The 27,995-nt window shown below is 55.8% G+C and overlaps 2 protein-coding genes across 2 annotated transcripts; both read right to left on the bottom strand.

Moving 5' to 3' along the window:
• Positions 1 to 1,766: 1,766 nt before the first annotated feature.
• On the bottom strand, positions 1,767 to 27,957 carry LOC149860609 (uncharacterized). Its single transcript, XM_090055220.1, is given in 8 exon segments — positions 1,767 to 4,040; positions 18,909 to 19,987; positions 19,990 to 20,694; positions 21,479 to 21,568; positions 22,287 to 22,403; positions 24,533 to 24,659; positions 26,427 to 26,602; positions 27,663 to 27,957. Coding segments are annotated over 8 exon segments (3,873 nt in total). The 3' UTR covers positions 1,767 to 2,756.
• On the bottom strand, positions 5,507 to 18,586 carry LOC149860610 (uncharacterized). Its single transcript, XM_090051178.1, has 8 exons — positions 18,471 to 18,586; positions 14,767 to 14,833; positions 12,942 to 13,731; positions 11,689 to 11,861; positions 10,264 to 10,332; positions 8,824 to 8,950; positions 6,598 to 6,714; positions 5,507 to 5,526 (listed from the first exon to the last, which is right to left on the bottom strand). The coding sequence occupies exons 1-5, from the start codon at positions 18,584 to 18,586 to the stop codon at positions 10,297 to 10,299; spliced, it is 1,182 nt and encodes a 393-aa protein (XP_089907304.1). The 3' UTR covers positions 5,507 to 5,526; positions 6,598 to 6,714; positions 8,824 to 8,950; positions 10,264 to 10,296.
• Positions 27,958 to 27,995: the final 38 nt, after the last annotated feature.

Raw genomic sequence — 27,995 nt, 5'->3', positions numbered from 1 at the left:
GATCTTCCCAGGAGATGTCTGGGTAATTGAAGTCGCCCATGACAACCAAGGTCCTGGAGCAAGCGGCCTCAGTCAGTTCCCGGGCGAACTCCTGGTCAAGCTCAGGACTTTGGGTGGGAGGTCTGTAGTAGACTCCCACCGTTGTGTCCCCTGTGCTGTTTTCCCCATGAATATTTACCCAGAGGGTCTCTAGCTGTCCATGCTGGTCACCAACATCAGCTTGCAGGGACACGTAGCTTTCCTTCACATAGAGAGCTACACCCCCGCCCCTTTTGTCAACACGCTCCCTCCTGTACAGGGTACAGCCCTCTATCCCCATGGTCCAGTCATGGGTGGAGTCCCACCAGGTCTCCGTTATCCCAATGACATTGTATTTCTTTGCACTGAGCAGGAGGACGAGCTCGTCCTGCGTGTTGCCCAGGCTCCTGGCATTAGTGTACAGGCAGGCAAGTGTGCCCTCTGACGCTGACTGATGCAACGACCAAGGCAACCGGTGCCCACTGTTTGGCAAAAGGACCCTTCATCATGGGTTTTCCCTTGCTTTCTTCTTCTCTTTCCCAAATGCTCTGACTTGTTGCCATCTTGGACCTGCAGCCTGAACTTTCCAGTTGTGGGGCCTGAACAGAGGATGGTTCCCCTTCTTCCTCTCCCTACATTTCACCACTCTTTCACCTGTCAGGTGTTTGTCAAGCCTTCATTTCTCCAATTACACTTTCCCTCCTTCCTCTCTCCTTCTGGCGGGCGGTGCCTGCCTTTGAGCCGCGCTGTGCCAGGTGGAGGACGGCCGTCTCAAATACGCGCTCTGATGTCATGACCGGTCTGGGCGACCGGGTTGGCTCGGTGTCGAACTGCGACTTCCAGCTTGTGCCACGTCCTGGGTCCTCACCAGGCTGCTTTTTTACTTTCTTTTTGTGTGAAGTTGAAGGTTTTGTTACATGTATGATGGGATGGAGCACGGTCTGAATTGTTTATGACTGTGTGGCCAGTGCGCCGTCCGCATAATTAGCATGTAAGACACGACGTGAAATGCAGCGAAGGTGTCTGTCACGCTGTGATGTGCTGGTTGGTTTGGTAGTGAGTTGTTTGTGTCTCCGCTCTGTAAGCGGCCACCATTGTTGTATACCTGAACCCCTGGATAAAGTAATTAGAAGTCAAAGTCCTTTCTTCTTCCAAGTCTGCCCCACCTCTCCCTGCTCTCGAGGGCACTAGCCTCAGGTTAGTCTGAGGGTATCCATAGTTTCTTTTCCTCCTTCGCCTCCTCATCTTCCTCCAGCCGCTCCCCAGAGGAACTTCTCAAAAACCTTTTGCTGGCTCTGCTTTGGGGTCTCCTTCACCACCTTTGCTTCTGTTTCCTTCCTGCTCAAACTCCTAATCTATTCCCCATCTGCCTTTTTCTTGTTTTTTCCCCTTTTTCCTCTTTGCCTCATACTTTCCACACACTTCCACAGGAGAGGCAGGAGCAGCACAGGCTGCATCTCCTTCAGTCCCATTACCCCATTTCACCCAGAAAAGGGGCTCCTGGGCAGGGAAAATGATCAAAAGCCCCTAGCAAAGGGCCCTTGCTATACAGCACTACCTGGGAGCAATGCATCCGGCATGAACAACTCCTGCTCCTGAGTGTTAGGACCAAGCTCTGGCTTGAGGTGAATCCTCTAAAAGGGGAAGGACTTGGGAATCCTGGAGACATCTGCCCTGGAAAAGGTTCTGGCACCTGGCCTGTTTCCACTTCACAGCTCTGAGAAGAACATAGAGACCGAGCACAGGGATCAGATGTTCATTTCTGGAGCTTTATTAGCAAGAAATCCACTATGAAGGATGGGATGATGGGAAGGAGGGCAGCGGGAACCGCTGGCACCTGGCGGTGCAGAGTTCTGGAGAGAGGCTGAAAAGCAAAACCTGCTGAACTGGGCTCAGGGGATGAAGCAGCAGCAACAGCAGCCTGCGTCACCCAATGGGCACGAGCAGGTCAGAGAAAGGGGTCACGTGGTGGTGAGGAAAGGCGAAGTCAGGAAGAAGATCAGGGAATCCTTTGCCAGCCATTAATATCCTTATTCCTGCACCTCAGGATCCTCACGTAGCAGGACCCTGGGATCAGCAGGGAGGACAAAGCTTGGAGGATGCACAAGACAGTCCCCGAGTGCCATCTGGAGCCAGTTGACTTGGAAGAGAGCCCTATTGTGAGGACATGTCTACCCCAGGAGCACTGACCGCTTCCAGAGAATGATAGGCAGGGCTGCCATTTGGGGTGTGGGGGCACTAGTCTGCCTCAGGTCCTGTGCTTCGGGCCCGTGGAGCCAGGCAGAGGAGCTACAGTGATTCAATGTCACTGCCGCTGCTGTCTTCGCATTCAGCCACTTGGCAAGCTCCACCCCCTTGCATCCACTGCTGGCTTCTTTGCATCTGGGGTGTGCAGGGGCAGGGCCCCACACAGGCTGATTTGCCCCAGGCTCCAAACCCTGCTCAGGTCATCCCTGATGATAGGGAATTTATAGGCTCCAAGGCTGATGCGAAGATCATCACCTCAGAGGTTGCTCTGCGTAAGGCATTTCTTCCTATCCTTTCCTAGTTTCTCCTACCTGTCAAATTTTGCACCCAAACCTCTAGGTCCTTTGGGTTCAGCAGTGCACTACATGGACTTAGGGCAGGGTAAACTCTTCCTGCACTCTTCCCAGGATGAAGCTGCTTGCCGAAATGGATCCAGTGGAGGGTGCAGAGCACGTAGACATCCTCCAACCATTCCTGCAGTGATGGCAGCGTTATGGATGTTCCTGTGTGTGGATGCACTGGTGCTTAGCCAGGAGGGAGGAGCAGGTGAATGTTTGCCCACACTCTGAGCACCTATGTGACTTGTCCCTCATGTGGATGCGCTGGTGTTGAGCCAGGTATGAAGAGCGGGCAAAGGCCTCCCCACAGTCTGGGCACTAATGTGGCTTCTCCCCTGTGTGGATGCGCTGGTGCAGGGCTAGGTAGGAGAAGCGGGTGAAGCTTTTCCCACAGTCAGGGCACTGGTGTGATTTCTCCCCTGTGTGGATGTGCTGGTGCTGGACCAGGTGGGAGGAAAGGGTGAAGCTCTTCCCACAGTCTGGGCACTGATATGGCTTCTCCCCTGTGTGGATGCGCTGGTGCTGGACAAGGTAGGAGGAAAGGCTGAAGTTCTTCCCACACTCTTGGCACTGATATGGCTTCTTCCCTGTGTGGATGGGCTGGTGATTAATCAGGCTGGAGGAGTGGGCGAAGCTCTTCCCACACTCAGAGCACTGATATGGCTTCTCCCCTGTATGCATGCGCTGGTGCCGGACCAGATCAGAGGAAAGGGTGAAGCTTTTCCCACACTCTGGGCACTGATGTGGCTTTTCCCCTCCATGAAGGAGCTGGTGCAGGGCTAGGTAGGAGGAGCGGGTGAAGCTCTTCCCACACTCAGGGCACTGATGTAGCTTGTCCCCTTTGTGGATACGTTGGTGACGGTCCCGGTGGGAAGCTTGGGTGAAGCTCTTTTCACACACTGGGCACTGATGTGGCTTTTGCCCTGCGTGGATGAGTTGGTGCTGGGCTAGGTACGAGGAGCGGCTGAAGCTCTTCCAACACTCTTGGCACTGATATGGTTTCTCCCCTGTGTGGATGCGCTGGTGATGAATCAGGCTGGAGGAGTGGGCGAAGCTCTTCCCACACTTGGGGCACTGATGTGGCTTCTCCCCTGTGTGGATGCGCTGGTGCTGGACCAGGTGGGAGGAAAGGGTGAAGCGCTTTCCACACTCTTGGCACTGGTGTGGTTTTTCCCCTGCGTGGATGAGCTGGTGCTGGGCTAGGTAGGAGGAGTGGGTGAAGCTCTTGCCACAGTCTGGGCACTGATATGGCTTCTCTCCTGTGTGGATGCGCTGATGGTGAGCCAGCCCGGAGGAATGGGCAAAGTTCTTTCCACACTCAGGACACTGATGTAGCTTTTGCCCTGTGTGGATGCGCTGGTGTCGGACCAGGTGGGAGGAAAGGGTGAAGCTCTTCCCACACTCAGGGCACTGATGTGGCTTCTCCTCTGTGTGGATGTGCTGGGAGTGGACTAGACTGGAAGACTGGGTGGAGTGCTTCTCATGTGTAGAGCACCCATGTGTCTTTTTCCCTGTGCAGATGAGCTGGTGACAGGACAGGTCTTGCCTGTTGGTGAAAATCTTCCTGCACTTCGTGCATTGGAGTGTCTTCCTCTCTGCGTGGATGTGCTGCTGCTGCGATGGGCAACTGACGGTTTCCCTGTACTCAGGGGTAGGTTGGGCCATCTCCATGAGCTTGGTCGTGAGCTCCTGCTTCGTGCTAAGGCCCACCCTGGTGGCAGAGGTTAAATGAAATTTCTCTTTCTGGTGAATCTTTCCCTTGGGGCTTTTCATCTCTCTCAGCTTCTCAACTTCTTCCCAGTAACGCTGGCTCTCACCAGGCTTCACCTCCACTCCACTCTCACGCATAACAGGAGTCTGTACCTTGTTCAACAACATATTCTCCATGTGGTTTTGGGACCTGCCGGGCCTCTTATACAAACGGTCCTTCTCAGGACTTAAGGGGTCCCTCCCTCCGGATCCTGAGGAAGTCTGTAGCGGTTCCAGATCTGCAGGCCCTTCCTCTGGAGGTTGCTCCTCAGCTCTGCTCAGCATCAAGGCAGCTCCTGGGTGGGGGGAAATAAAACCTCTAGATTGTGTGTCAGGGCACAGCTAAGGGCATAAACTACTATTCCCTGAGTTGTGCTGGGCACCAGGTGATGGCTGGAGCTTGGTGCCTGTATTTACTTAAGAAAATAAGTTCTTCTTTGTATCACCCCAGGTGCTGGGGTTGGGGGAGGGGAAAGTACACGTGCCATCCTAATGTTCTGCAACTTGGTGGATTTCAGAGCCACTCTCTCAGGACTTGTGTTGCTGCTCTGAACCCCATCACCTCAGACCCTTGTGGGAGAGGTGCATGCGGGATGTGTGTTACGACAATACCCGAATGACTTGATGCTTTAAGAGGTGGAACACGAGATCACAAGCATCTGCTTAAAGGAAGAATGAGGCTCTCTAAGGGTTGCTCTATCCCACAGCACTGATGGGTCCAGAAGATGCTGAGGACTCCACCTGACTGGGCCGACATGCTCCATCATCCAAAATGCATTAGCAAGGGTGTTCAGGGCTGATCTTCAGTGCTTACATTTCATGTCTGGCTATACTGAGAGCAGCATCTGGGGACAAGTGTGAACAGCCTTATGGTGGAGATCAAGACGTTTACAGTGGACATGAATGTTTGGTGAGCATGGCCTTACCTAGGACTAGAGGCTTCGGAGGTACAGAGAAGTGCTGCTTCTGCTTGTTCAAACAAGCCAAAATATTTAATCCCTCATTCCTCCAAAAAATGGTCTGGGAGGGGAGAATTTAGAGCTGTGGCTCTCCCTCCTGGAGGGAGCAGGGCTTTACTACCTACCTGCTTCCAGGGAAGGGTCTGATACAGGCAGTGAGCCCGTGGGGCTTTCCTCTGCTGACGAGTCCCAGGTGTCCTCCAACTCACAGGAATCTGCAGTGGGAGAAAAGCCTGGGCACTAGGGCTGTGAGAAATTTGGGCAGCCGTTTTATTTCAGAGGTGTTTTGGGCGCTTTTGGCACCTGAAACACCAAATCTGAATTGAGTTGGAAGACTCTGAAACAGCTCCAAAATGGTCTGGAAATGCTTTGGAGAATTTTGGAGTTTCAGAGCCAGGCTTGCAGGGAGACAAAAACTAAGAAGAGCGGGCAGGAAGAGGGGGGCAAGGACTGCTCTGATGTTGACATGTAGCTCCTGGTTCGATTCCCCAGCTCTCTGATCATTTTCCTAGCTCTTCCCGGTGGGAGGGCAGATCTGCGTGCAAGGTTTCAGCAGGCTGCCACTGCAGGGATCAGAGAGCTGGGCAATCTCTGAAACAGATTTGGCTGAATCCAATCAGGACAGTGATCTGAAACACCGAATCCAGTCACTGTCCCTCCAAAACAGCTGATTCCAGATTGGAAAAGAGCCATTTTGCAAGGACCGACTGGCACTAACCTGCACATGGACTCTATGCTATGACTGAGGGTTTGTGACACTCAGGGCACCAAAGATGACAAAAAGGGAGATTCTGGTGCAAACCATAAGGTACTCACTTCCCCCACGCAACACAAAAGTTTGTGAATCCCACCCACCCCATGGACCCATTTCATGCAGCCTGAGACCTTGATTAAACACTTCCTGGGTTCCACATTCCCCTAGCCAGAAAAAAAAAACAGGGAGCCTGTGTCCTCTTCAACAAAAATGGCTACACAGAGCATTGGCCAAACATGCTAATTTTGATGAGGGACCACTAATCCTATCATGTGCTGGTAGAGGGCTACCTTAAGTTTGACTGTCCAATAACATGCTAATTAAAGGAGAACAAGAAAACAGTCGTTTGTCTTCACATCATTGATTTCAGTGAGTGGAAGCAACATCTGCCTGGAGCAACTGCAGGTGAGCACCCTCGAACAGCAGCGCAGGGCAGGTCTATGGTTCCCAGGTCCCTCCCCACCTCGCTCTGGGTATGGAACATTTTTGAGAGTGGAGCCAGGTGGAGGGGGCTGCAACTGCAACAACTCACCTGGCAAGACGTCTTCAGACCTTGAAGTTGCCCCATGGTCCTCATCATCAGAAACCCAGAGCTCCTCTTCTCCTTGCTTGATGCGGCAGACTAAGTCAGGTGTGAGACCCTGATATCCTGTTTGGGGTTAAAGAGTGTTTGTGACCGAGTACAGGATGGAGAAGAATCAAACAGGATTTGGGGACTGGAGGGAAAAACCTTCAATAGACGATGGTCCTTGATACCCAGGTGATGGAGAAACAGTAACAGGGACGCAATGGCTCCTGTTACTCTCAGAGGGAGAACAGCAGTTAACAGCACTCACGCAGCCTAATAAAGGTGGCTGGCATGGGAATGGGCAGCCAAACTGCCTATTGCTGTGCTAGGAAGCCACCTGCCCAGAAGTGGGCAGATCCTGAGCGAGCTGTGAGCCGGGGCCTGAGCTACGGCAGGCAGTTTGGCTCTGCAAGCTGCAGAAGGAGCCCCGGGACAGGGAGGCTACAGGGGACTGCCTGGCTGACAGGAGAGACCCAGAGACCTGCAGACTAGCATGCTGGTTCAGCCAGGGAGTGGGTTTTATGTTCAGACCCAGCATGGGGACAATAGTCTGTTGTAGCCAGAGGGCTTGTGTATCGTGCTGTGGTTTACACTGGGTTTGGGACTAGTAAGGGGAGGTTAGGGGGGCCCAGTGTTGCCAGAGTGGCGCACAAGTGTTTTGGAGAACGCTGCCAGGGGCTGGGACCCAAGACACAGAAGAGGTTCCTGCAGGGAGAATAACACTAGAGGAGACGGAGACTGAGGCAGTGCTCATCAGGTGCAAAAGCAGAACCCAAGTGGGGTGAGGACCAGGGTCAGGGGCTCGTAGCCCAGAGGGGGGCAACCACAGACTGAAAGAGGCAAGAACCAAGGTCAGAAATGTGCGGCTTGTGAGGGACAAACTCTGGGGTCAGGGCCCCAGAGCAAGAGGCAAGTGGCAGAAGCCCAAGAGACTGAATTGACAGGGCTGAACCCAGGAGCCGGATCCAGCACGGTGGGCCTAGGCAGCAAGGGACCGGCCAGAGGAAGAAGCAGAGCCTGGGAAGTCCAAGGCCCTGACAGGTGTGTGGAGGCCTGGAATGGCTGGATACTGGCTTGAGGACAAGTGCCACACATAATTGTGAGTCAGTAATGCCTGTGAGGCACGGGCACATCTCTAAGGGAGGTTCAGGGGCCATGATTAGCCCATAAGACAAAAGGTGTCCTGGGGGATATATGTGGGCTAGGGGGGCAAACTAAATGCAAGGAATTCAACGGGGCCCAAGGGGATCTGCTGGCAAGAGACCAGCGTGGAGCTCCCTCTAGGGCCCTGGGGCAGCCTCTCTTCCAAACTGGACTAAGAATATCTAGATGTGGAGGGAGTTAACTAATTAGCTTCACAGTAAAGTGTCACTCTCTACATGTGCACTGGTATTATGGTGCAATAAATTAACTCTGCTGTAAGATCTTAGCACTATCTCTGACAGTATTATCTTAGGGCAGGGTAAGTAACTGCACTGAAATGCACATGGCGACAGCAACAGGGTCTAGCTGGGGCATGAGGGTGCTTAAGTGCAGGTGCTGCCTGCCGCCCAGCCAAATGGCTTCACAAGTTCTTCAGACTTACACCCCAACCAGCCCCTCTGCCACCAAATGCTGCCATGCAGAGCCCAGGGCTGACCCCAGAGAGAAGGAGTTAAGAAACTGCTTAATCCATTTGTTGTAGCAGCAGAGGCTGATAAGACTTCCATGAATTTCTGCTAGATGGTAACCGAAGGTGGAGAAAAAGGATAGCACTGAACTCAGCATCCAAGAGTTGCTCGATGTGTTTGGATAAGATACACTAGGCAAGAGAGTGAAGAAATCAGAATAGTTCTCCAAGGAATTCTTGGAAAATGCCCTGGTTAGAGAATTTGTATGCCCAATGAACTGGAGAAGATAGGAACATGCTGGGAAGCAAAAGGATCATCTTACCATGAATCTCCTGAATATGGAAGCACCAGGAGTTAAACGGATGAGAAAGACTCAAGTGAGTGTGGCCAGATTAAATGAAGGAGGATATATAAATAGGAAATGCGAGAGGCGCCATCATCACTGCCAGAGCAAATGGGAAGGAGGAGGATTTGAAATGCTACCCAGAAGTGAAGGAAGATCAGACTGTTGAAAAACAGGAAGACAATGATAAAATTCAGAGCTCGCAGTTCCAGAGAGAAGCAGTGAACAGAGCTTTACCCAGGGAAACAAGGGCTTGGTAATTCCTCAGCATCTGGTCCCGGTAAAGCTCCTTGTCTCCATCTCCGAGCAGCTCCCACTCCTTCCGCGTGAAGTACACCGCCACGTCCTCAAAGGCCTCCCGGAGCTGCAGTCACAAGCATTACGCCATCAGCATCTTCTCTTCTGGTTGTCTCCAGCCCCCACAGCCCTGATCTGTACTTACTCTGGGATACAAAGATTTGGGTCTTAGCTATGTTATTTAGGGGCGGTAAATTCCCAGGTGTTCAACTGACATGTGATGTGGATACAGCTCTGGGGACACAGGAGTCAATGCGTCTGCTTCAGCCCGTCTCACTGTGGGAGGTGTTGAAGCTATTTTTGCTTTGCAGTATGTAGCGTAGGTGTATAGGCCTGTAAGACTCCCTGGGGAAGCTGGTTTTGTGACCAGTATTCATTTGACTTTCTTAGCATGTTGTGTACACGTGGGCTTCCTTCACCTTTACACACAACTACTTCAGAAATGGGGACTCCCTCCAAATACTTACAAATGGCAATGCCATGGGCATACATATGGTCCCCACAATATGCCAGTATATTCATGACAAACCCATATAGGTTTCCCTCAATTTATGTGGATTCTTTATATGCAAATTTGCTCTTATGTGATGAGCATATTTAGACCCAGAATTCATTATATGCGAGGTAAATTGGCTCTTATGCAATCAGCATAGATGCCCAAGCAGGTAAATTTGTGGGGGAGGGGAAAGAGCTGTGCCCCACTCACCCCAGCCCCGGGAGCAGCCAGTGCCAGCTGCCCGGAGCCACGGGGCTGCACCGTGCTCCGCCTGCTCCCCCGTGCCTGGGCTCGCCCCAGTTCACGGGCTGCGCTGTGCCGTGCTGCAGGCAGCTGATGTTGACTGCTCCCGAGGCCGCTCCAGCACGGGCTGGGGTGAGTGCGGACAAGCGGAGCCCCGGGTGGTGTCCCCGGCTGCAGCGGCCCTGGAAGCAGCTGACACCATCTGCCCGCACCAGGGCACGGCGCAGCCCAGGCGCAGAGGCGAGTGGGGACAGGCGGAGGACGGCGCAGCCAGCAGCTGCAGGCAGCTGGCACTGGTCACTCCCAGGTTCGCTGGAGCCGGGGCTCTGTTCCCTCTGCTTTGCTGCCTTGGGCAGCCCCAGGAGCAGCACCCCTCCCGCCACCCCTTCCCTAGGCCCAGCCTCACTCCCTCCCTCACCACCATGGGAACTCATCCCCGCTTGTTACACTGTAAAGTGGGTTAGCTTTATGCAAATTCAATTTAAGTGCCGTTCTCGGAATGCATGTACAGCATAAAATCGAGGGAAACCTGTAGTCCGTTTCCTCCCTAGCTGCCTCTCATCCCCTTCATATATCCAAGGTACATGAAGGGTGTTCTCATCATACAGACAGGTGGGATAGAAACCCTAAAGAAATCTCACCAGGAGTTTAACAATCTCCAACCCTCCATCAAATCAACTCTGCAAAGGTCCACTCAGCAAATTCATTTCCTAAACAAAATGGTGAATGTTTGAAATGGCAACACTGAGTTAGAAACCCACCCGCTACCACTGTGGATCCATCACCCACAGCCAAACTTGCCATCACAACACTATCTCCTTCCATGCCTCCCACCCACCAGGATGCACATTTGAAGGATGTGAAGCAGGGATTGCTACAACTGCAATAAAACACCAAAATTGTGATCACTGCAAGCACCAAAGCCAGACTCAGACCTTGCTCCAACCTGCTACCATACGAGCCAGAGGAGAGGAAACACGGACTCCCACTGCCTGTCACCTACAGCCCCCAGCTTGAAAACCCTGGACACATCAGTAAGGACTGCCACCCCCTCCTGGAAAAGGAGGGTTGTCCCAATGTAGCCATGCTGGACAAGCCTGTCCTGCTTTACAGGCAGCCCCTAAACTCAAACTATGTCTTTCAAACAACAGGCGACATAACACCCATTCCCACCACTGCACTGAGCCCAGAGGGAGACATGCACTCTCTCCTCAATATACATGACACGATCACTGAGCAAAATAAAGTGGATTATAGCATTTCAGGTTCATTCGCCTCCATCTCTACTATTCTGTTAGGGTTTTTTCTTGTTTCTCTCTCTCAGCACTGCCCCACTCCCACCCTTCTCCCTTCCCTGCCTCCTTTCCCAATGTTTAGTATAGAAAACCACTCACTCTATCTATAGTCTTCCTTGTGCATGTCCTCTCGCTGTATTTCATGAAATGAGCTTGGGCTCACAAAATCCTATTCTATGCATCTCTGACTATTAGTTTGCAGGGTGCAAATCTATCCTTTCTTCTGCCTCACTTCTGAATAACAGAGACGTCTAGCAGCCAGGGGCGCTACTCACTCCTACCAAACTACCTACCCGAAGAGCTGCCGTGTCACTGCCTGTGCTGGACAAATCCTGCTGGCATCACTTGAAATGACCCTCTATTCTCCATAGTCGGAGCCACGTTCAACTTGCTGGGGTCAGCTGGAGAGACTCCCTGGTGCTGGCTGGGTATCACCCAGTCCCCAGGACGGCTCTTCCTTGGTTCTTCCGGCCTCGAAAGCCTCTATCTGAGCACTCCTCAGAAGCACCCTGAGGAGCGTTTCCAGAGGAGGGAGCTCTGGCTCCACGGATCCAGACCCAGCCGGCCAGCGCCAGCACCCCGGCTATCTGCGCTGGGGAGCGAGCTCCAGCTAACGCCAGCTTGGTGTGGCTGCAGCCGCCGTCACCAGTGAAGCCTCCTTCTGTTGCTCTTCTAGGGCCTCCAGTCCCTACAGTTTCCCCACACCACTGGCTGTCTGCTCTCTGCCCAAGCTGCACTTGCAATCGCTACTGAAGCTGGTGCCCTGCTCACCTCCATTCTCCCCCCCGGCCTCAGCGGCCTGCCCAGCCCCTTGTCCACTGGGCCTGGAGCAGGTGCCAGGACGTCCGCATCCCCCAGTCCCCCTGGGGCAGTCCCCTGTAGTTCCAGGTTTCCAGGCCCTTCCTCGCGAGGCTCCTCCTCGGCTCTGCTCGGGGTCCCTGCACCTGCCGAGTGGCGGAGAGAACGACAAGTTACCCGGGTGCTGCCAACGCGGGGAAACCCCCGCTGTTCACCTGCGCCCGCCTGGGCAGCAGGCAGCCCGAGGCCTCAGGCTAGGGGGAAGGCAAATACAAGGAGAGTCTGCGCCAAGGTGTGCGAAAGGCGTCCAGGGCACCGGGACAATGCACAAACCCGGGCGCGCGGAGCACGGACCCCATCCAAATGCTCTGGCACACAGGGTTTGCCTTTGCTGGACGCTGCCTCCTGCCGCTTGAAGAGGTGCCAGCGCGGCTCCTTACCTGCTCCCGGAGAAGGGCCTCGTCTGGGGCGCCAGCCCGGGGAGCCTTCCCCTGCCGACCGCTCCCAGGGCTCCTCTCGTGGCAGGGGGCCCGCAGCGGGACAGAGGCCTGGGGTAAGCGTACCAGCCGACCCTCGCCGGGGAGACGCGTGTCCCCGACACCTGCCCCAGCCCCGTGCTGGCCACAGAGGCTCGCCGCGGCACGGAGACGGGGGGAGCAGCCCCCCGATTGTTAGGACACCCCTTACACCACTGGCAGTGACACCGCAGCACCCCGGGGCCACCCAGGGCCAGCGGGCTTCCCGCCGGGGCCGCACGCTCGCCGCGAGAAAGACGGGGCCTCAGCCCGGCGCTGCCAGCCACGCAGCCCGGAGCCCGCGCCACCCCAGCCCCGCGCTCAGCAATGCCGCGGCCGCGGGACAGGGCGCGGAGCCTCTCCCCCGAAGGCAGGGCGGGCGCTCGGCCCCCCCGGGCTTTACCTGGGCCCTGCTGGGGCAGGGGCTCCTGCCCGGGGGCCCGAGGGGGCTCGTCCGCGGGCTCTGCCGCCTTCGGGGGCACGGCCGCGCCGAGGGGCCGGGGCTGAAGGTGCGCCCGCAACGCCGCGGCGGGGGCCGGCCTGCCCGCGGGCATTTCCGCGCCGCCCCGCGCACGGGCCTGGGGGCGAGGCGGAGGGGTCGCGGCGCGGGACACACGGCCGCCGCGGGGGGGGGGGCGCCTCCTCCGCTCGCCCCGCACCAACCCGGGGGGGCCGCCGCCTCGGCGCGGGGCTCCGGCGCCCCCCCCGCACCTGCTCCGGCGCCGGCGCCGCTGCCGCGGGGGCGGGTCCTCTCCTGCGCGGCGACCTGCGGGCTCGGGGCCCGGCCTCCGTGCGGGGCGTCGTGCCCGGGGCCCTGGGCCGGGGGGGCACAGGCGGTGCTAGCTGCCGCCCGCCGGCCGGGGCGCGCTCGGGCGGGGGGGCGGGGCCGCAGTGCCCGCTGCTCCGGAAGGGAAGTGGAGCCCGCCGCGCCGGGCCGGCCGAGGGGGCGGGGCTCCGCGCCGGGGCCGCTGCAGTCCGGTCCTGCCCTTGTGCCGGGCTGCCGACGCCCCCGCCCGGAGCATCCCGCACGCGCTGCCCTGCGGGCCGGGACCCCCCCCGGGCGTGTGGCCGGCTGCCCGCGCCGGTCCCGGGCTGTCCCGCACGCGGCGCCTCCCGGCGGGGTGGCGGGCTCCGGGCCGCGGCGCTCGGGAGCCGGAGTGCCCGCGGGCGGGGGCGGCGGGGGTGCCGGCCCAGCCCACGTGAGAAGCGGTGAGTAATAAAGCAGCCCCCGGCCCGCACGCGCTGCTGCAGCTCCGCTCCCGGACTGGTTTTGCGGTGGGCAGTTGCCGGGGCGCCGGCCCTTGGCTTGCAGGGGCTCCCCGCGCCCAAGACCTTCAGCACGGAGGAGGTGCCGGGGTCCCACCCCGCTGCCCAGACAGGCGGGAGGGAGCGAGGGGCCAACCCGCAGAGCGGGAGCAGCGAGGGCGCTGGTGCGGTTAGGTTTGGTGGAGGCGGCTGCCGTGCAGAAGTGCAGATGGCCCGCCAGAAGCGAGTGCCAGGACTAGAATTTGAACCCGTCTCTCCAGAGGGAGATGAGGACACCCGGGACATAGGAAGAGCCCACACTTGGGCCTGGCGTCTGACTCTGCCACTGCAAGAGCATGGCTAAGGCCTTGCACACCCTGCCTGGAGTTGTGCTCGCCGTCAGGAAGTGGAGGGTCTGCTCCCCCTGTCCCCATCCTGAACCCTGGAGTCTTTTCCACCCAGGTGGCAGGCACCCCGCATGGAGAAAGAGCCGGGCCCAACCCTCCAGCAGAGGGCAGAGCGAGCGCTCCTGGGGTCAGCCGAAGGATCGGCTTGCCCTGCCGAGGGTCTCGTGGTTAGGCTTCACTTTCCTCACCGGTGGCCTGGGTTCAATTCCTGACCAGGCAAGCCCCTCTCCTCTGCCTCTTCTTTCCCTCGAGGCACTGGCTACCCCTGCGCGAAGCAAGGAAGAGCCATTTTTCAAGGCCCCACTGCTGATGTGCACCGCTGTATCTTTCTGACTTCTGGGTCAGCATCAGGAAGACGGAGGAGGAAGTGTGCGGCCAGAAGGGGCGAGGGGGAGAAGACGACAACAGGCACCTTTCACTTGGCAGCCAACAGGATATTCACCTATGTGTGGCAGCTGTTCCTGGACACCGCTCCCAGCCCACCCGGGCCCCATCCCACCGAGAGGGTGCTTCGACCCATGCCCCTATGGCACTGTTGTTACTGCGCCATCATTTAGTACTTCCTTTTGGAAGGACCCAAAGATGGTGCAGTAACAGCCTGCACTGCACCGTGAACACCACACATGGTTATTTTTAAGCATTACATCTCCATAGCAATGTGCTGTAATGAGGGAGCATGTAGCTAGCGACATTGCTGCTACATCACAGTTTTTGCCCGCTGGTGCTATGCTGCTGCAGTGCATTGCTACAGTGATGTAGCATCGTGTGTAGACGTGCCCAGGGGGTTTGGGCGAGTTGTTGCATGGGCAGCCCGCGACACCTCAACAAAGCTCCCTGCGTGGCTTGTGGGCCCAAATAATTGTCCACCCCGTTACATGACTGACCTGTGGAAAAGGTCCCAGAGCACTGGTGACGAAGGGGAATGGCGGGTACTGCATTACATCCAGAAACCTGGACAGGACAAAAAGATTTCAGAGAAATGGTGACTAAAAACAATTTCACGCTTCGTGTTCAAGCTAAAAGGCAGTGAATCACAGAAGCACAAATTTACTTAGGCATTCATTGAAAAAAGATTAAAAGATACCAACATTAGAAGCAAGGGAACCCCCTAAATTATTGATAATCAGTTCGGTTTTAGAAAAGGAAAAATTATAAATAATTCTCAGGCATTTAAAAAAAAGTAAAGAGAAATAAACCTTTAGATGTGGTGCTGGCAGATCTACATGAAGAAGGGCATCAGTCATCCAGCCCCACGGGCCAGGTGAGTGGTGTGGGGCTTCCACGCTCCTGTGGCTAGATCAGGCTCACAGACCAACCCCCTCCATCAACACACACGTGCCTCGGAGCCCCCGGTGCCCGCTCCGGGACAGCTCCACATGTGGCTGCTCCGATGTGAGCACTGTGTACAGTATGCAGGTCCCAGATGACAGGGAGTGGACATCATGTGCAGTGGAGTCCTGGATTGGCCAGAGTGATCACCATGTGTGACACAGTGACTGGAGCAGGTGTCAGATTTTGGCCCAGAGCACACTGGGGAATCTGGTAGGGGTCAGTGAGTTGGGAGTGAGGGGCAGCAGCAGGGTCGGCGGGGGCTGTGGCTTGGCAGTAAGGGACTACAGAATGGGCAGGGCACCAGCATGCAACTGCCCCCTCCCACCGTCATATTCCCCTTGCTCCCTCCCCACCCCAAATCTCCTGCATGACAGGTGTCCTCTATTTCTGGACCTGGAAACATGGTGACCCTTCTCTTCCCCACATGCCATCCCAGAAAGAGCAGATTGTGCTGAGTTTGGGTGGACACCCAGTCTTCCAATTCTTTGAAGTGACCTTTTCTGCTGACAAGGCCTTAGTCAGGCCAATGAAAGCAATATAGAGGTGTTTCCTTTGTTCCGAGATTTTTCTTGGATGTGTCAGAATGAGAGGATCGTACCTCTGGTAGACCCACTAGCTCTGAAGCTGCAGCGTGACCGAGAGTAACACGGTCAGGAAGAACAAGGTATCCTGGTCATAAATACAGCGGCAACAGGATGGAGTGTGGGGCCTTGCCAGGCGTAGGTCTGAGACCCAGAGAGAGAGAGTTTGAACCCAAAAAGGACTAGCTACTTTGGAGAAGGTCCAGTGTCTAGGGGGCACTAGGCACGCAAGAGTCCAGAGCCCTGGGGGTGGTGCAGACTAGTGGTCTCCAAAGTGGGGTGCACGAGATGATCCATTGGGGTGCGGGAAGAAAATATTAGAACTTCTATTTATATGAATATACATATATTGGGGACTGTGCTCAAAATTTTTTTACTGTCAGGGGTGTGCGATCAAAAAAGTTTGGAGACACTAGTATAGAGGGATGGATTACTGCAGTGCCTGGGGCCTGCCAGGTGGCAGAGCATGGGGTTGGGAGCCCACAGTCCACGAAGGGCTTATGTCAGGAAAGCACCCGTGAGGCTAGCGAGTGGGTATTAGGGAGGATGGAGCCCACGAATTAGCCCTTAAGGTACTGACCACAAGCCCCTGTGTTCATAAGAGTAAGACGAGGCTTGGGAAGCCCTGGGGCAGCCTCCCTTTCATACGAAATGAATAATAGCAGAGCATGGTGGGCAAGTAAAAAGGAGAAGACCCAAAGAAGAACCATGCGGGCAAGGGATGAATGGGGGACATCACATCCACCCCCGAGATGGGCACTTGCTACACTGCCCTTCATATATCAGTTTTGTAGGCAGATGACGTCTATTTGTACTTGAGCTAAGAATGCCCCTAGTCCTGCACACCTACAATACCTCTGACGCTGACTGACCAAGGCAACCGGTGCCCACTGTTTGGCAAAAGGACCCTTCATCATGGGTTTTCCCTTGCTTCTTTCTTCTTCTCCTCTTTCCCAAATGCTCCGACTTGTTGCCATCTTGGACCTGCAGCCTGAACTTCCCAATTTTGGGGCCTGAAAGGACAATGGTTCCCCTTCTTCTGCCCCATCTCTGATTCTCTGTCTTTCCCTACATTTCAACTCTCCTCCCCCCTTCAGGTGTTTGCCAATCCTTCGCTCCTCCAATTTCACTTTTAGCGAGCCATCCCATCCCTCCTTCCAGTTTCAAGGGTCGGAAGGGACCTGAGCAGATCATCGAGTCCGACCCCCCACCACGGCAGGAAAGAGTACTGGGGTCAAATGACCCCAGCAAGGAGTTCATCTAGCCTCCTCTTAAAGACCCCCAGGGTAGGAGCCAGCACCATTTCTCTTCCTTTCTTCTTCCAAGTCTGCCCCACCTCTCCCTGCTCTCGAGGGCACTAGCCTCAGGTTAGTCTGAGGGTATCCATAGTTTCTTTTCCTCCTTCACCGCCTCATCTTCCTCCAGCCGCTCCCCAGAGGAACTTCTCAAAAACCTTTTGCTGGCTCTGCTTTGGGGTCTCCTTCACCACCTTTGCTTCTGTTTCCTTCCTGCTCAAACTCCTAATCTATTCCCCATCTGCCTTTTTCTTGTTTTTTCCCCTTTTTCCTCTTTGCCTCATACTTTCTACACACTTCCACAGGAGAGGCAGGAGCAGCACAGGCTGCATCTCCTTCACTCCCATTACCCCATTTCACCCAGAAAAGGGGCTCCTGGGCAGGGGATCCTTCAAAAGCCCCTAGCAAAGGGCCCTTGCTATACAGCACTACCTGGGAGCAATGCATCCGGCATGAACAACTCCTGCTCCTGAGTGTTAGGACCAAGCTCTGGCTTGAGGTGAATCCTCTAAAAGGGGAAGGACTTGGGAATCCTGGAGACATCTGCCCTGGAAAAGGTTCTGGCACCTGGCCTGTTTCCACTTCACAGCTCTGAGAAGAACATGGAGACCGAGCACAGGGATCAGATGTTCATTTCTGGAGCTTTATTAGCAAGAAATCCACTATGAAGGATGGGATGATGGGAAGGAGGGCAGCGGGAACCGCTGGCACCTGGCGGTGCAGAGTTCTGGAGAGAGGCTGAAAAGCAAAACCTGCTGAACTGGGCTCAGGGGATGAAGCAGCAGCAACAGCAGCCTGCGTCACCCAATGGGCACGAGCAGGTCAGAGAAAGGGGTCACGTGGTGGTGAGGAAAGGCGAAGTCAGGAAGAAGATCAGGGAATCTTTTGCAAGCCATTAATATCCTTATTCCTGCACCTCAGGATCCTCACGTAGTAGGACCCTGGGATCAGCAGGGAGGACAAAGCTTGGAGGATGCACAAGACAGTCCAGTCCCCGAGTGCCATCTGGAGCCAGTTGACTTGGAAGAGAGCCCTATTGTGAGGACACGTCCATCCCAGGAGCACTGACCGCTTCCAGAGAATTATAGGCAGGGCTGCTGTTGGGGTGGGGGAAGGGGGGCTAATCAGAGCAACTGCCCCTGGCCCCGCGTTTGGGGAGCCCCGCGGAGTCAGGCAGAGTAGCCACAGGGACTCAGCACTGCTGCTGCTGGAGGTTTCATTTTCAGCCACTTGGCTAGCCCCCTGCCCACTGAATTCACCACCAGCTCTTCTGCATCTGGGGTGCATAGGGGCAGGGTCCCACACAGGTTGATTTATTCCAGGCTCCACACCCTGCTTGGATCATAAGGTATTTCTTCCTAGCCTTTCCCAGTCTCTTACCTGTCAAACTTTGCACTCCAACCTTTAGGTCCTTTGGGTTCCACGGTGCACTCAGGGTGGCCTTCATAGAGGACAATCCTGTCCCTAACTGTATTCTGGATCCCCACGGTCCTCATCTGCTCATCCTCTGTCCTCTATTGATATGAAACCCAACACCTCTATTTTTCTCCTCAAGAGAAAAATACAGGACATAAAAGGCGTTGGGTTATGTATCAATAGAGGATGGAGGACAGAGAAGCAGAAAGACGGAACGTCCTCTATGATGGCCACCCTTGGTGCACTACATGGGCTCAGGGCACGGTGAACTAACTCTTCCTGCACTCTTCCCAGGTTGAACCTGACTGCCTGAATGCATCCACTAGTGGGTGCTGGGCACGTAGACATCCCCAAACCCTTCCTGCAGTGCTGACAGAATTATGGATGCTCCTGCATGTGGATGCACTGGTGTTTAGCAAGGAGGGAGGAGCAGGTGAATGTTTGCCCACACTCTGAGCACCTATGTGGCTTGTCCCTCATGTGGATACGCTGGTGTTGCGCCAGGTGGGAGGAGCGGGCAAAGGCCTTCCCACACTCGGGGCATTGATGTGGCTTCTCCCCTGTGTGGATGCGCTGGTGCAGGGCTAGGTAGCAGGAGCGGGTGAAACTCTTCCCACACTCGGAGCACTGATGTGGCTTCTCTCCTGTGTGGATGCGCTGGTGCAGGGCTAGGTAAGAGGAGCAGGTGAAGCTCTTTTGACACTCAGGGCACTGGTGTGGCTTTTCCCCTGTGTGGATGAGCTGGTGCAGGGCTAGGTAGGAGGAGCGGGTGAAGCTCTTCCCACAGTCAGGGCACTGGTGTGGCTTTTCCCCGGTGTGGATGCGCTGGTGCTGGACCAGGTGGGAGCAAAACGTGAAGCTCTTCTCACACTCTGGGCACTTATATGGCTTCTCCCTTGTGTGGATGCGCTGGTGCTGGACCAGGTAGGAGGAAAGGCTGAAGCTTTTCCCACACTCTTGGCACTGATATGGCTTCTCCCCCGTGTGGATAGGCTGGTGGTTAATCAGGCTGGAGGAGTGGGCGAAACTCTTCCCACACTCAAGGCACTGATATGGCTTCTCCCCTGTGTGCATGCGTTGGTGCCGGACCAGGTCAGAGGAAAGAGTGAAGCTCTTCCCACACTCAGGGCACTGATGTGGCTTTTTCCCTGCGTGGAGTAGCTGGTGCTGGCCTAGGTAGGAGGACCGTGTGAAGCTCTTCCCACACTGAGGGCACTGATATGGCTTCTCCCCTGTGTGGATGCGGTGGTGCCGGACCAGGTCAGAGGAAAGAGTGAAGCTCTTCCCACACTGAGGGCACTGATGCGGCTTCTCCCCTGTGTGGATGAGCTGGTGCCGGACCAGGTGGGAGGAAAGGGTGAAGCGCTTCCCACACTCTGGGCACTGATGCGGCTTCTCCCCTGCGTGGATGAGCTGGTGCTGGCCCAGGTAGGAGGCTTGGGTGAAGCTCTTCCCACACACCTGGCACTGATATGGCTTCTCCCTGTGTGGATGCGGTGATGCCGGACAAGGTCGGAGGAAAGGGCAAAGCTCTTACCACAGTCAGGGCACTGATGTGGCTTCTCCCCTGTGTGGATGTGCTGGGAGTAGACTAGACTGGAAGACTGGGTGGAGTGCTTCTCATGTGTAGAGCACCTATGCGTCTTCTTCCCTGTGCAGATGAGCTGGTGACAGGACAGGTCTTGCCTGTTGGTGAAAATCTTCCTGCACTTCGTGCATTGGAGTGTCTTCCTCTCTGCGTGGATGTGCTGCTGCTGCGATGGGCAACTGACGGTTTCCCTGCACTCAGGGGTTGGTTGGGCCATCTCCATGAGCTTGGTCGTGAGCTCCTGCTTCCTGCTAAGGCCCACCCTGGTGGCAGAGGTTAAATGGAATTTCTCTTTCTGGTGAATCTTTCCCTTGGAGCTTTTCATCTCTCTCAGCTTCTGAACTTCTTCCCTGTAACCCTGGCTCTTACCAGGCTTCACCTCCACTCCACTCTCACTCATATCAGGAGTTGGTACCTTATTCAACAACACATTCTCCATCTGGTTTTGGGACCTGCCTGGCATCTTATGCAAACAGTCCTCCTCAGGACTTGGAGGGTTCCTCCCTCCTGATGTACTTGGGCAAGTCTGTGGCGGTTCCAGATCTGCAGGTCCTTTGTCTGGAGGTTGCTCCTCAGCTCTGCTCAGCATCAAGGCAGCTCCTGGGTGGGTGAAAAAAAACTTCCAGATTTTGTGTCAGGGCAAAGCTAAGGGCATAAACTATGTTCCCCGACTTGTGCTGGGCCTCAGATTATAGCTGGAGCTTGGTGCCTGTATTTAGTTAAGAAAATAAGCTCTTCTTTCTAACACCCCAAGTGCTGGGGTTGGGGGAGGGGAAAGTACACGTGCCATCCTAATGTTCTGCAACTTGGTGGATTTCAGAGCCACTTTCTCAGGACTTGTCACAGAGCTGAGCCCCATCACTTCAGACCCTTGTGGGAGAAGCGCATGGAGGACACGCATTAAGACAGTACCTGAATGACTCTGTGCACTAAGAGGCTGAACATGAGATCACAAGCATCTGCTTAAAGGAAGAATGAGGCTCTCTAAGGGTTGCTCTATCCCACAGCACTGATGGGTCCAGGAGATGCCGAGGACTCCACCTGACTGGGCTGACGTGCTCCAGTATCCAAAGCGCATTAGTGAGGCTTTTCAGGGCAGAGCTCCAGTGCTCACACTTGATGTCTGGCTATACTGAGAGCAGCATCTGGGGACAAGTGTGAACAGCCTTACGGTGGAGATCAAGACGTTTACGGTGGACATGAATGTTTGGTGAGCACGGCCTTACCTAGGACTGGAGGCTTCGGAGGTACAGAGAAGTGCTGCTTCTGCTTGTTCAAACAAGCCAAAATATGTAATCCCTCCTTCTTCCAAGAAATGTTTTGGGAGGGGAGGATTTAGAGCTGTGGCTCTCCCTCCTGGAGGGAGCAGGGCTTTGCTCCCTACCTGCTTCCGGGGAAGGGTCTGATGCAGGCAATGAGCCCATGGGGCCTTCCTCTGCTGACGAGTCCCAGGCGTCCTCCAACTCACAGGAATCTGCAATGGGAGAAGGGCCTGGGCAGTAACCTGCACATGGACTCCATGCTGAGACTGAGGGTTTGTGACACTCAGGACCCCAAAAATGACACAGAGGGAGATTCTGGGGGAAGCCATAAGGTACTCACTTTCCCCACCCAACATGAAAGCTTCTGAATCCCACCCACCCCATGGACCCATGTCATGCAGCCTGAGATTTTTATTAAACCCTTCCTGGATTCTAGGTTTACCTAAATAGAAAAAAATCCAGGGAGAGCCCAGCCTGCCTCCTGTCCAACAAAAATGGCTACACACAGCTTCAGCCAAACATGGTAATTTCCATGGGGGACCACAAATCCTATCATGCCCTGGTAGAGGGTGTTATGGGTACCTTGGGCTGGGGAATCAACTCTTGCATTGCTGAGTGAGAATAGAAAATAAAGATAATCTTATCCCAGGAGAACTAATCTGGCCTTAAAAATCTAGACGGTAAGCTTCACTGTCTAATAACAAGCTAATTAAATGAGAAAAAGGAAACAGTTGCTTGACTTCCCATCATTGATTTCAGTGAGTGGAAGCAACATCTGCCTGGACACTTTATAGCAGAAGCAACTACAGGTCAGCACCCTTGAATGGCAGCACAGGGTAGGTCTACAGTTTCCAGGTCACTCCCTGCCTCAGTCTGGGTATTGAGCATTTATGAGAGTGGAGTCAGGTAGAAGGGACTGCAGCAACTCACCTGGCAAGGGGTCTTCAGACCTTGAGTTTTCCCCATGGTCCTCATCATCAGAAACACGGCGCTCCACTTCCCCTTGCTCAATGCAGCAGATTAAGTCAGGTGTGAGACCTTGATATCCTGTTCGGGGCAGCAGTTAAAGAGTGTATGTGACTGAGTACAGGATGGAGAAGAACCACCCGGGATTAGGGGATTGGAGGCAAAGACTTCAATAGGCTATGGTCCTTGCTGCTCAGCTGGTGGAGGGACAGTATAACAGGGACTCTATGGCTCCTGTTGCTCTCAGAGGGAGAACAGCAGCTAACAGCAGTCAGGCAGCCTAATAAAGGTGGCTGCCAAGGGCATAGCTATTGCTGTGCTAGTTGCACAGGAGTCATATGATAGGATAAAGTCTATTGAAGCAATAAAGCCATGGAGATAGGAGTCAGGGCAGCAACAGGCAGGCCGTTAGAAGAAGTGAGAGACAGCTGGGCCACAGCTAGGAAGCCACCTGCCCAGAAGTGGGCAGATCCTGAGTGAGCTATGAGCCGGGGCCTGAGCTACGGCAGGCAGTTTGGCTCTGCAAGCTGCAGAAGGAGCCCCGGGACAGGGAGGCTACAGGGGACTGCCTGGCTGACAGGAGAGACTCAGAGACCTGTAGACTAGCATACTGGTTCAGCCAGGGAGTGGATTTTATGTTCAGACCCAGCATGGGGACAATAGTCTGTTGTAGCCAGAGGGCTTGTGTATCGTGTTGTGGTTTACACTGTGTTTGGGACTAGTAAGGGGAGGTTAGGGGGGCCCAGTGTTGCCAGAGTGGCGCACAAGTGTTTTGGAGAATGCTGCCAGGGGCTGGGACCCAAGAGACAGAAGAGGTTCCTGCAGGGAGAATAAGACTAGAGGAGACAGAGACTGAAGCACAGTGCTCAGCAGGTGCAAAAGCTGGGTGAGGACCAAGTGGGGTGAGGACCAGGGTCAGGGGCTCGTAGCCCAGACGGGGGCAACCACAGACTGAAAGAAGCGAGAACCAAGGTCAGAAATGTGCGGCTTGTGAGGGACAAACTCTGGGGTCAGGGCCCCAGAGCAAGAGGCAAGTGGCAGAAGCCCAAGAGACTGAATTGACAGGGCTGAACCCAGGAGCCGGATCCAGCACGGTGGGCGTAGGCAGCAAGGGACCGGCCAGAGGAAAAAGCAGAGCCTGGGAAGTCCAAGGCCCTGACAGGTGTATGTGGGGATCCACTGGCTCCCTCTAGTGCCTCGGGGCAGCCTCCCTTTCAAACTGTACTAAGAACATCAAGAGGTGGCAGGTGACAGTGAAGGGCCAGCCCCTACAAGCAGAGCAGGGCAAGAGCTGAGTGACCATCAGGAGGCATTACGGCTGCCCAGGAACACCCATCCAGTTACAGGTGGTCATAGGAGGAAAAAAAAAGCACCAGTCACTCAGAGGTATTAAAAGGGTATGAAACAAAGGGTGCATCTACATGTGCACTTTACTGCAGAGTTGACTACTTAGCTCCACAGTAAAGCATCACTGTCTATATGTGCACTGGTATTATGGTGCAGTAAATTAACTCTGCTGCAAGGTAGCGCTGTTCCAGATAGTACTACTATCTTAGGGCAGGGTAAGTAACTGCACTGAAATGCACATGCCGACAGCAACAGGGTCTAGCTGGGGCATGAGGGTGCTAAAGTGCAGGTGCTGCCTGCCGCCCAGCCAAATGGCTTCACAAGTTCTTCAGACTTGCACCCCACCCAGCCCCTCTGCCACCAAATGCTGCCATGCAGAGCCCAGGGCTGACCCCCTAGAGAAAGAGTTGAGAAAATCCTTAATCCATCTGTTGTAGCAACAGAGGGTAATAAGACTGTCATTAACTTCTGCTGGATGGTGACCAAAGGAAGAGAAAAAGGATAGCACTAAACTCAGCATCCTAGAGTTGCTAGATGTGTTTGGGTAGGATACACTAGGCAAGAGAGGGAGGAAATCAGAATAATTATTCAAGGAGTTATTGGATAATCCCCTGGTTAGTGAAGTTGTATGCCCAATGCATTTGAAAAGATAGGAACATGCTGGGAAGCAAAAGGATCATCTTACCATGAATCTCCTGAATATGGAAGCACCAGGAGTTTAATGGATAAGGAAGACTCAAGTGATGGTGGCTGGATTAAATGAAGGAGGATATATAAATAGAAAGTGTAAGAGAGAAAACAGGAAGACAATGATAAAATGCAGAGCTCGCAGTTTCAGGAAGAAGCAGTGAACAGAGCTTTACCCAGGGAAAGTAGGGCTTGGTAATTCTTCAGCATCTGGTCCTGGTAAAGCTCCTTGTCTTCATCTCCCAGCAGCTCCCACTCCTTCCGCGTGAAGTACACCGCCACGTCCTCAAAGGCCTCCCGGAGCTGCAGTCACAAGCATTACACCATCAGCATCTTCTCTTCCAGGTGCCTCCAGCCCCCACAGCCCTGATCTGCACTTACGCTGGGATACAAAGATTTGGGGCTTAGCTATGTTATTTAGGGGTGGTAAATTCCCAGGTGTTCAACTGACATGTGATGTGGATACAGCTCTGGGGATGCAGGAGTCAATGCGTCTGCTTCAGCCCGTCTCACTGTGGGAGACATTTAAGCTATTTTTGCTTGGCAGTACGTAGCATAGGTGCATAGGCCCTTAAGTCTCCCTGGGGAAGCTGGTTTTGTGACTGGTATAAAGCTGGTATAAGGGGACTGGGACTGGTATTCACTTGACCTTCTTACGAGGTTGTGTACACATGGGCTTCCTTCATCTTTACACACAACTACTTCAGAAATGGGGACTCCTTCTACATACAGGCACGCATACATTCTCTACAGTATGGCACTATGTCCGTGACAAACGCAAACTCTGTTTCCTCCCTAGCTGCCACTTATTCCCTTCGTACATCAAAGGTACATCAAGGGTATTTTCATCATATGGAGAGGTGCACTAGAAACCCACACACTAGTACAGCTAGCTTTCATCCTAAGCAAACCACAAGATCCATCATCCACAGCCAAACTCAATATTACAACACAATCTCCTTCACTGGCTCCCACCCACCAGGATGCACACCCAAAGGATCTGGAGCAGGGATTCCTACAATTACAATAAAACCTGCCACCCTCTCCTGGAAAAGGAGCCACGCTGGACAATGTAGCCACGCTGGACAAGCCTGTCCTGCTTTACAGGCACCCCCTAAACTCCAACTATGTCTTTCAACCAACAGGGGACCCAACACCCACTCTCACCACTGCCCCAGGCCATGCAACAGACCCAGATGGAGAAAGGACTCTCTAATCAGTATACGTGACATCATCACTGAGCAAAATAACCTGGATTATAGCATCTAAGGTTCATACACCTCCATCTCTACCATTCTCAGTTAGGGTCTTTACTTGTTTTCCTATGCCAGCACTGTTCCCGCTCCAAACTTTCTCCCTTCCCTGCCTCCTTTCCCAATGTTTAGTATAAAAAACCACTCACTCTATCTATAGTCTTCCCTGTGCATGTCCTCTCGCTGTATTTCATGAAATGAGCTTGGGCTCACAAAATCCTATTCTATGCATCTCTATTAGTTTGCAGGGTGCAAATCTATCCTTTCTTCTGCCTCACTTCTGAATAACAGAGACGTCTAGCAGCCAGGGGCGCTGCTCACTCCTACCAAACTACCTACCCAAAGAGCTGCCGTGTCATTGCCTGTGCTGGACAAATCCTGCTGGCATCACTTGAAATGACCCTCTATTCTCCATAGTCGGAGCCATGTTCAACTTGCTGGGGTCAGCTGGAGAGACTCCCTGGTGCTGGCTGGGTATCACCCACTCCCCAGGACGGCTCTTCCTTGGTTCTTCCGGTCTCGAAAGCCTCTATCTGAGCACTCCTCAGAAGCACCCTGAGGAGCGTTTCCAGAGGAGGGAGCTCTGGCTCCACGGATCCAGACCCAGCCGGCCAGCGCCAGCACCCCGGCTATCTGCGCTGGGGAGCGAGCTCCAGCTAACGCCAGCTTGGTGTGGCTGCAGCCGCCGTCACCAGTGAAGCCGCCTTCTGTTGCTCTTCTAGTGCCTCCAGTCCCTACAGTTTCCCCACACCACTGGCTGTCTGCTCTCTGCCCAAGCTGCACTTGCAATCGCTACTGAAGCTGGTGCCCTGCTCACCTCCATTCTCCCCCCCGGCCTCAGCGGCCTGCCCAGCCCCTTGTCCACTGGGCCTGGAGCAGGTGCCAGGACGTCCGCATCCCCCAGTCCCCCTGGGGCAGTCCCCTGTAGTTCCAGGTTTCCAGGCCCTTCCTCGCGAGGCTCCTCCTCGGCTCTGCTCGGGGTCCCTGCACCTGCTGAGCGGCAGAGAGAACGACAAGTTACCCGGGTGCTGCCAACGCGGGGAAACCCCCGCTGTTCACCTGCGCCCGCCTGGGCAGCAGGCAGCCCGAGGCCTCAGGCTAGGGGGAAGGCAAATACAAGGAGAGTCTGCGCCAAGGTGTGCGAAAGGCGTCCAGGGCACCGGGACAATGCACAAACCCGGGCGCGCGGAGCACGGACCCCATCCAAATGCTCTGGCACACAGGGTTTGCCTTTGCTGGACGCTGCCTCCTGCCGCTTGAAGAGGTGCCAGCGCGGCTCCTTACCTGCTCCCGGAGAAGGGCCTCGTCTGGGGCGCCAGCCCGGGGAGCCTTCCCCTGCCGACCGCTCCCAGGGCTCCTCTCGTGGCAGGGGGCCCGCAGCGGGACAGAGGCCTGGGGTAAGCGTACCAGCCGACCCTCGCCGGGGAGACGCGTGTCCCCGACACCTGCCCCAGCCCCGTGCTGGCCACAGAGGCTCGCTGCGGCACGGAGACGGGGGGAGCAGCCCCCCGATTGTTAGGACACCCCTTACACCACTGGCAGTGACACCGCAGCACCCCGGGGCCACCCAGGGCCAGCGGGCTTCCCGCCGGGGCCGCACGCTCGCCGCGAGAAAGACGGGGCCTCAGCCCGGCGCTGCCAGCCACGCAGCCCGGAGCCCGCGCCACCCCAGCCCCGCGCTCAGCAATGCCGCGGCCGCGGGACAGGGCGCGGAGCCTCTCCCCCGAAGGCAGGGCGGGCGCTCGGCCCCCCGGGCTTTACCTGGGCCCTGCTGGGGCAGGGGCTCCTGCCCGGGGGCCCGAGGGGGCTCGTCCGCGGGCTCTGCCGCCTTCGGGGGCACGGCCGCGCCGAGGGGCCGGGGCTGAAGGTGCGCCCGCAACGCCGCGGCGGGGGCCGGCCTGCCCGCGGGCATTTCCGCGCCGCCCCGCGCACGGGCCTGGGGGCGAGGCGGAGGGGTCGCGGCGCGGGACACACGGCCGCGGGGGGGGGGGGGGCGCCTCCGCTCGCCCCGCACCAACCCGGGCGCGCTCGGGCTCGGGGGGCGGGGCCGCACCTGCGCGGCGACCTGCGGGCTCGGGGCCCGGTGCCCGCGGGGCCCTGGGCCGGGGGGGCACAGGCGGTGCTGGCCCCCGCTCGAGAGCCCCCGCCCGCCCCCGGGTCCTGCCGCCGCCGCCGCCCGCCGGCCGGGGCGCGCTCGGGCTGGGGGGCGGGGCCGCAGTGCCCGCTGCTCCGGAAGGGAAGTGGCGCCCGCAGCCCCGCGCCGGCCGAGGGGGCGGGGCTCCGCGCCGGGGCCGCTGCAGCCCGGTCCTGCCCTTGTGCCGGGCTGCCGACGCCCCCGCCCGGAGCATCCCGCACGCGCTGCCCTGCGGGCCGGGACCCCCCCCCG

The sequence above is a fragment of the Crocodylus siamensis genome, chromosome 6 (assembly GCF_052110815.1).
Source record: "Crocodylus siamensis isolate JL-2025a chromosome 6, ASM5211081v1, whole genome shotgun sequence".
Classification (NCBI taxonomy): domain Eukaryota; kingdom Metazoa; phylum Chordata; order Crocodylia; family Crocodylidae; genus Crocodylus; species Crocodylus siamensis.
This window is presented reverse-complemented; position numbering and strand designations above follow the sequence as displayed.

Excerpts from the sequence above, each read along its gene's own strand:
- LOC149860610 (XM_090051178.1), bottom strand. The coding sequence starts at position 18,586 with ATGAGGACCGTGGGGATCCAGAATACAGTTAGGGACAGGATTGTCCTC. Across the intron at positions 13,732-14,766 it reads CTCTGGGACCTTTTCCACAG|TCCTGGCACTCGCTTCTGGC; the intron begins GTCAGTCATGTA and ends TTCAAATTCTAG. Across the intron at positions 10,333-11,688 it reads GGCCGGGGGGGAGAATGGAG|GAAATGAATTTGCTGAGTGG; the intron begins GTGAGCAGGGCA and ends CATTTTGTTTAG.